Source organism: Triticum aestivum, chromosome 3A, assembly GCF_018294505.1.
Source record: "Triticum aestivum cultivar Chinese Spring chromosome 3A, IWGSC CS RefSeq v2.1, whole genome shotgun sequence".
Classification (NCBI taxonomy): Eukaryota; Viridiplantae; Streptophyta; class Magnoliopsida; order Poales; family Poaceae; genus Triticum; species Triticum aestivum.
Genome location: NC_057800.1, coordinates 748,646,150 through 748,655,232, shown reverse-complemented (window position 1 = coordinate 748,655,232; position 9,083 = coordinate 748,646,150). Strand labels below are relative to the sequence as shown.

The 9,083-nt window shown below is 44.5% G+C and overlaps 1 protein-coding gene across 1 annotated transcript; it reads right to left on the bottom strand.

Annotated features, from left to right (window-relative positions):
* Nucleotides 1-4,666: 4,666 nt before the first annotated feature.
* On the bottom strand, nt 4,667-6,154 carry LOC123063735 (tricetin 3',4',5'-O-trimethyltransferase-like). Its single transcript, XM_044487643.1, has 2 exons — nt 5,663-6,154; nt 4,667-5,523 (listed from the first exon to the last, which is right to left on the bottom strand). Exons 1-2 carry the CDS (start codon nt 6,058-6,060, stop codon nt 4,851-4,853), a joined length of 1,071 nt encoding a protein of 356 aa, XP_044343578.1. The 5' UTR covers nt 6,061-6,154; the 3' UTR covers nt 4,667-4,850.
* Between the last annotated feature and the right edge of the window lie 2,929 nt (nt 6,155-9,083).

Genomic DNA, 9,083 nt, shown 5'->3' with positions numbered 1-9,083 from the left:
TAGGGGAGTCCTACTCCCACCGGGAGTAGGATTCACCCTTTCCTAGTAGAACTAGGAGCCCTTCCAATTAGTAGGAGTAGGAGGGAAGGAAAGGGAAGGGAAAAGGAGAAGGAAGGAAGGGGGCGCCCCCTCCCTAGTCCAATTCGGACCAGCCCATGGGGAGGGGTGCGGCCACCCTTTGAGGCCTTTCTCTCCTTTCCCGTATGGCCCATTAAGGCCCAATACAAATTCCCGTAACTCCCCGGTACTCCCGAAAATACCCGAATCACTCGGAAACTTTCCGATGTCCAAATATAGTCGTCCAATATATCGATCTTTACGTCTCGACAATTTCGAGACTCCTCGTAATGTCCCCGATCTCATCCGGACTCCGAACTCCTTCGGTACATCAAAACACATAAACTCATAATATAATCGTCATCGAACTTTAAGCGTGCGGACCCTACGGGTTCGAGAACTATGTAGACATGACCGAGACACGTCTCCTGTCAATAACCAATAGCGGAACCTGGATGCTCATATTGGCTCCTACATATTTTACAAAGATCTTTATCGGTCAAACCGCATAACAACATACGTTGTTCCCTTTGTCATCCGTATGTTACTTGCACGAGATTCGATCGTCGGTACCTCAATACCTAGTTCAATCTCATTACCGGCAAGTCTATTTACTCATTCCATAACACATCATCCCGCAACTAACTCATTAGTTGCAATGCTTGCAAGGCTTATAGTGATGTGCATTACCGAGTGGGCCCAGAGATACCTCTCCGACAATCGGAGTGACAAATCCTAATCTCGAAATACGCCAACCCAACAAGTACCTTCGGAGACACCTGTAGAGCACCTTTATAATCACCCAGTTACGTTGTGACGTTTGGTAGCACACAAAGTGTTCCACCGGTAAACGGGAGTTGCATAATCTCATAGTCATAGGAACATGTATAAGTCATGAAGAAAGCAATAGCAACAAACTAAACGATCAAGTGCTATGCTAACGGAATGGGTCAAGTCAATCACATCATTCCCCTAATGATGTGATCCCGTTAATCAAATGACAACTCTTTGTCTATGGCTAGGAAACATAACCATCTTTGATCAACGAGCTAGTCAAGTAGAGGCATACTAGTGACACTTTGTTTGTCTATGTATTCACACATGTATCATGTTTCCGGTTAATACAATTCTAGCATGAATAATAAACATTTATCATGATATAAGGAAATAAATAATAACTTTATTATTGCATCTAGGGGATATTTCCTTCATATGCATGATTGCAGCAACTCTATAGAGTTCTTGACGAGCACAAGGCCAGAGCCGACGTGGTCTTGCTTGCGGCTGCGAAGAAGAAAGCTCGTCAGTTGCAGTACGAGGTGCGCTGGGTTGCCGTCTCGCAGTACTAACACATCTACCTGCAACAAAAGATGACCAAAACTCAAGCGCAGAGGCAACGACTTACCTTGAACAGGGAGTAGTTCATGATGGTAACTATTACTAACTTTTCATTGTTTCAGGCAGTCAACTATATGTTTCGTGCTCATATGTCATGCTTCCAAAATTTGCATAGGTTGTTCCATGTTGGTGCTATGGAAGGCATGACGGATGGGCGAGTTTGCTGGACAGGTGGCTCGGCGACGATGCAGAGTTTGCTGCCAAGAGCATCAAGGCCCGGGCTAACCGTGGAAAAGATGGGACACACGGCCAAGGAAACAGGAACCATTGGGGCTTCAAGGCCATGAAGGTATATCTATATGCATGATGCATTTTTTGTTATTCATTACCGTCATGTTCTTATGTATGCCTAACTTCTGTTTGACGTTGCAGGAGGACAAGCTGAAGAGGCCGCTCTCAGACATGGAGTCGTGAAAGCTGGGCCGCGAGCGGAGTGATCGCAAGGACTGTGAGAGCCAGTACTACGGCAAGACCGAGGAGCACCTAGAGTCTTACACTCAGAACTATCAGAAGTTGCATCCGGATGTTCCTGTTCCCGAGGTCGCCCAGTCTCAGATCGACGACACGACAGTGGTGGCCATCCAGGGGAAGTCACATGGCCGGTATCCGTGTTTTGATGGCTTGATCACTCCTTCGATCTCGTACACACGGCTTCAGGCTACCAACCCGAGCCAGTTAGAGAGTACGGGGCGTTCACAAACTCCCTTAGCCCGCCAGCATGCTGTAAGTATGTCCCCTTTATCTTCTTTCTCTCTAGCATTCTCAGTTTATTTTCAGCATCGCTCACTTAGAAACAACCTAAATTATGTAGGCATATAAGGCCTTTGTCAAGCATAGGAATCTCGAGGTGCGAGAGTACTTGCAACGAGTGATGGCAAACGATGATTACAACTGTCAGATGATGACGATTAGTTTTGCCCTCTTAAAACCAAGCTAAAATTTTGCACTTTCATTCCTTCTGACCTTCTAATTTGCTTGTTTAACTAACATCCAGGCTATGTTGGCGTCTTGGAGTAACCGCACGGATCCATCACAAATGGGATCCCCACCACCACATGCGGGAGAACCCCCACACGTGCCCACGTTCGATGAATGGGTGGCACTAGGCAGTGATAGTCCGGTTAGTACATTTGCCTAACTACTGACAAACTAGTTCTCGTTCATTCAACACTATCATATCATATTTACTGTTAGAATCTTCTCTCGAACATGTAGGGGACCGGTGGCTCGACTCTTACTTCGTCGACCCCAGTCACTCCGATTTGGCAGAGTGATGGTGGTCGCGGTGGCAGTTTTGGCGGAGGTGGTCTTGGCGGTGGTGGTTTTGGCAGAGGTGGTCTTAGCAGTGGTGGTTCTGGCGGAGGTGGTCTTGGCGGCGCGGTCTTGCTTGATGTTGATGATCGTGCATGTGGCCATCGTGCCATACCTTTCATGTCCTACTTATGTTTCATGTCTTGCACTACTTTTATGTTCATGAACTTTAGCCGGTGATGATATTTAGATGATGGACTTGACTATGTTTAAATGATGATAATGAACTTGAGTATGTTTAGATGATGAACTGTCATATTTCTGCATGATCCCATATTATTCTGCTTTGAATGCTGTCAAATTAATTGAAAAAGAGAAAACAGAGAATATATATATATATATGTGCGCCCAGGGCTTCCCAGAGCGCGCCACGTGGCAGGGCTTCCCAGAGCGCGCCACGTGGCAAAGCCGTCGGCATAGATGAAAATCTATGTCGATGGCTTCGCCGTAGGCATAGCACTGCCGCCAAGAGGCACCAGGGAACGACACGTGGCACGGCTATGCCTACGGCAAAGCCGTCGGCATAGATTCTATCTTAGGCATAGCCCAGCCACCAGGAGGAACCACTGAATGCCACGTGGCAGAGGTATGCCGACAGCTTGGCCGTCGGCATACCTCTGCCACGTGGCTTCCCGTGATTCGACAGCGCTTTTGACGGCGCCGTCCGTTGCCGTCAGGCGAAAAACATTGCCGACGGCTAAACTATGCCGACGGCTAATGCCCGGCCGTCGGCATAGGTCCCTATGCCGACGGCTATACTACGCCGACAGTCTAACAAGACTACGCTGACGTGATCTACGCCGACGGACCTATGCCGACGGCAAATGACCTATGCCGACGGCCCTGGGCCGTAGGCATGGGCCGTGAGTCCGGTAGTGACTGGCCAGAAAGATTATAATAAAGAAAGAAAAAGACCGCTGGCTAGTCTAAACGTAGGTTCTACGCAACGGTGATATAATCCCACTTCCTGGTTGATAACTACTACTCCTCTATTTGGATGGACAGAAAGTCGTTATCCCTGTAGATGGCTGGTCAGATTCACCTGGTACTCCGGTTGGTCTAGTGGAGTATCAATCATAGTCGTTTGGAAGATCCAGTGTTTTGATAATGAAATCCAGAATGGTAACTCGGTGCTCCATCTTGAATGTAGGAGTTCTTTCGTTCCATTATTTGCAATGATTGCAGCCAGAAGCTTGGGTGCATCCACTTAACAATGCCGGTATTAATATATTATCTGAGGATCTATAAAAAAAAGGCAGCTTAGTGCTTGTAGCTCCCTTGCGCAGGGTTCGATCACTTTCGGTCTATTATATGCAACTTTTCCCTACATTTCTGTAAGAGGCTGTTTTTAGGACTTGAACGCGTGACCTCATGGTTACAAGGCATCAGATCTATCTAAGCAATAATACATTCATAGACAATTTTTCCAGAGAAAGATCAATAATACTTCATTTCATTGTATACTCAAGAAAAAAAAGTATACTCAATAAAGGAGTGAAATCATGTCATCATTTATATCATATAGTATATAACTGTAGGATACCCCACGTGTTGATGCAAGAATTGGTTGATGAAATTTTAGAATGATAAGCAAAATTTAAAATACATATGACTTGTTATATTTGATTATGTATAGTTGTACTAAAAAAAGAGTATGTATAGTTGTAACAATATTTATTGAACATAAGTAGAATAACTGAATGAAAAATATTTTTCCATGCATGGTTGAATGGTGTAGTTGTTTTTTTTCATGCATGACTGCATGTTAAGATGAGCCTTATCTCACTCATAATGTTATAGTGAGGTTACATCCTTGTTAAAATAAATAAGTTAGTAGGGATGACTCTAGATATAGATCAATAAGATACACACAACCATTTTTCTTCAACAAAGGGTGGAGTTTAATACACACAACCATTAGGAGCAATTAACATTATTAATGGCAGTACATTCCGAATCAATCGATGACACAAACATTAGAATTTAGAATGATTCAGAGAATGACAAAATTAAGGGAAACCCAAGAGAAAGTACACATGCAGTTGAATTAATGCATCAGATGGGAGGACGTTGTCATGGACCATCTACTTAGTGAACTCGATGGCCCATGCGTTAGCGTAGATGTAAGTGGTCTTCATGGTGGCGAACCCGGCGCCCTTGGCCAGGGCCTCGAACTCCCTCTCGTACCTCTCCCTGCCACCTGGGTTGTGCGCGAGCATGATCATGTCGACATGGAACACCCCCTGAGCCTTAGGCGTGGCTTCGGGGTTCACCGGCAGGATGCACTCCACGAGCACCACCTTGCCGTGCGGCGGCAAGGCGTTGTAGCAGTTCTTGAGCAGCGTCCCGCAGTGCTCGTCGCTCCAGTCGTGGAGGATCCACTTCATGAGGATGGCGTCGCCCGAGGGCACCTTCTGAAACATGTCGCCGCCGACGTGGGTGACACCCGGGAACGGCGGCGCCTCGGAGATGACGTGGGGAAGGTCGAAGTTGATGCCCTTGATGGTGGGGTAGTGAGCGGTGATGGCGGCCACGGTGGCGCCGACGCCCCCGCCCACGTCGACGAGGGTGTTGAGGCCCTCGAAGCCCTTGTAGGACTCGAGGAGCTTCTTGGTGATGATGATGGAATGGTTCTTCATCCCCTCGTTGAACACGTGGTTGAAGCGCGGGTCCGTGCCGTGGTACTCGAACGCCGACATCCCGTACGCCTTGTTGAATGGGATGCCACCGTCGAGGACCGCATCCTTGAGATAGTACCTGAAAAATGGTACGGTATGATTCACCCACACATTTGGAACATGCATGTGCTCTGCTTGCCACATCTTTTGCAACAGGGAGATGCTACTACATGAGGGCAAACTAAGATGAAGAAAGAGGGATGATCGATCTAGCTCACCAGCTCTCCATGAGGACCTTGTCCTGGTTCATGAGCGCCAGCGCCGACATGGAGACGCCGTCCTCGTTGGCGGTGAGGTACTTGCACACCGGCGCGGCGCCGTACCGCCGAGAGAGGCGGCCGTCCTTGCCCTCCTCCGTCTTGCACGACACCACGTTGTACGAGGCCAGCAGACGGAGCATGCGGTCCACCATGTCCGGCGCTTCCGGATTCGCCGCGGAAGGGAGCTTGGCAGCAACCTCGGCGGAAGTCAGCAACTTGCCGCCGGCGGCCATCAGGGTCTCGAGGAGTCCCAGCTCGATGGCGTTCTTCAGCGTCATCGGGAGGATGGACGACGAGACGAGCTGGAGAGCGTACATGCACGCATCCTCGTCGGCGCCGGCGGCAATGGAGCCCATCTCTGCTTGCTTCTGCCTCTCCGGAGCCGAGCTGCTGCTACGTGGCGGTGAGTGTGAGCGAGCGACTGAGCGATGACCTACTTTGGAGGGAGGACGGGAAGGGGCTTGGTTATATGGGGCTTTCTGGCTCACCAACCACCACACCACACCACACCAACTGCTTTTTCTTCTTGGTCTTGAGGAAAAGCAAAGGATGGATATGGCACACCGGAAAGTTGTACTGTTACATTATTGTTGTGGTTGTGGTTTATAAGTAGGTTATATATGCTTTTATTTCTTCATAATGTTGTGTTTAGGTGTACTAGAAACATAACATCCACCCAAATACTGGTTGATGAATCATTGCATAAGATAAAGTGAAGATGGACAATACGTGGTAAATACTTGTACTTCCATGATTGAAGATGATAGATTGGATGTTTTTCCGCAAAAAAAGAAACATATGTGTAGACAGAATAATCTTGTACTATCTCCGTCCCATATTAGTTGTCGCTTAAGCATATGTATTTAGCACTGAAATACGCCTAGACACATTCATTTCGGCGACGACAGAGGGCGGAATGAGATGGGCCAAACGCCTTCAATTTCATGGGCTCAAGTTTACACGTTCAATTTCAAGGGCTCAAAACAAAGTTTGGATCTTCATACTTTCTTATTAGGGAACCACATAATAAATATCGCCCGGGACCGGAGAACAAGGTCGGCCCTAAGATCCTAAGGAAAACTATAGAAAGGTCTTCCACAGACTTATGTTGCGACTACGTATCTATCATATATAGTGCACATCTATATTTATACCTACCTAATAATAATAAATAATTAAAGGGACATGCGTTTCTCTGATTTTTTGAGCAGATCACTTATATTATTATTTTTAACAAAATTCTATCCAAGGTGGTACTAATTTGTTTCTCCGGTTTTTTCGTCCGTACAGGGACCTCCTATATGATGATGCAGACCGCGATGCACAGGCTCGACACATACTGGGCTGGCCCACCAATGGCACATCTATATCTATACCTACCTAATAATAAGAATATTAATAAGTAAGATTGTTTTGAGCAGTTCACTCATATTATAATTTTTCAATTTTTTCTATACAAGGTGATACTAATTTGTTTCTCCGGTTGCCACTTTTATTTAAAGTGTGATGTAAGAAAATCCTAGAAATGAGGGAGCTCGCAAGTATTTCATCCCACCACCTCACACTACCGAAGTGACCAGCTTGCCACTAGAGTGGGCGGCTATTACGGACTACAAAAAGCATGAGACATGAAAGTATCCAAAGCAGCGATCATAATTGAACGCATTTTTGAATAGTATTCTATTTTTTCTTGTATTTTTTTAACAATTTGGAAAAGCCAAATATTTTTTTGAAGGCAAATAATTTATGAAAATTCAAATACTTTTGCAAATATGACCAATTTTGGGAATTCCAAACATTTTATGTCAAAACCCAAACAATGTTGAAATCGCAAATAGTCTAATTTTTTTGAACAATTTAGTAAAACCCGTTCATTTTTTGGAAATCACGAAACATTTATCGAAAACATGATTTTTAAAAAAAAATATATGAACACTGGTTTACACATTTTTTGACCAATATAACCTATTTTGAAATATCAAACAGTTTAAAAAATTAAAAAAATTCTTGAAAATTCGGAAAATATTTTCAAAAACAAGACAAAATTTGAAACAATAAAAAAATTGTTTTAAACATGAACACTTTTGTATAAAAAGGGGACAGTTTTTGAAACTCAGAAGAAAATCTGGAAAATGTGAAAATTTAATTTTATCTATGATTTTTTTTGAAAGAGGGAACTTTTTTGAACATGTGAACAAAAATTGAAATAAGCAACAATTTCTGAACTTCCGAACAATTTTTGAAAAGCGTGAACATTTTCAATTTTGTGAAAGAACAAGCGAACATTTTTTGAATTTGTGAACAAATTTTGAAAACGGGAACTTTATTCGAAGGTTGAAATTTTTTTAAATGTAAAAAAATATGAAATGTACAAAAATTTATCTAAATCTTGAAAATAATGAAAAAGGAAAATAAACTTGAAAATGAAAAGGAGAATAGAAATCACGAAAGGGAAAAGGGGGAAAAGAAAAAGAAGATAAAAGAAAAATAATGAAAAAAGAAAACAAACTGAAAAGCTAGTAAAAATTGTTTCAGGAACCTACTAGAAGGTTCCAAAATCTTATTTGGAATCTTCCATGAGGTTCTCAGAACTAGACTCTGTCGATGACTCGCTCGCTGCTAAAATGGGTCAGGCTAGTTATTCGTCCACACCTTCTCTCCTGTGTGTTTCCATTGCAACTTGGCGCAATGTGCGTTATATAGGATGACGGTAAGTTCACCTAAATTGTATTTTTGGAGTGTATTTTCTATTTGTGTGTTTTTTTTTTGAGAATTCTCGTAACCTTTATTGATCAATGTTCAAGGGTACAAGAACTTTGTCAGGAAGGGACCCCAACCACAAATATCGGCCTACGGCCAAATTACAAGCATGCTTGGCTAGAGCATGAGCTTCAAAATTAAAACTCCTATTTTCATAAGCAAAATTACATATCTGAAACTCTCTCATCGTGAGGGAGATTTCTCGGATAATTGCCGCATTACTTCCTCTACTCCCTTGATGGATTTCCTTGATGAGCGCCTGGCAATCTGACGCAATATGCACCTGATGAAGATTCTCTCGCGGCATATGTTTCGAGCAGCAAAGGATCAGTAACACTAACTACCAAGGCTGAGCAGCCAAGGTAAAGCCCCTGTTGGTCGCGGCAGATAGCTGTTGCTGCTCCTTGCAGACTGTCTCGAGCCACAGCTCCATCAGCATTCAGTTTCGCCTTGTTTTCTGGTGGGGGAAGCCATCACTGCACCTTCTCCCTCTGTTGGCCCTCGACCTGTCTTCCCCGCACTGCCGTCTCACACACGGACAGATCATGCAGATAAGATTGGACAAAAGCGTTCGTTAGTTGGGGGCTTTGGAAAATCGACTCGTACACGACCTTCCTTC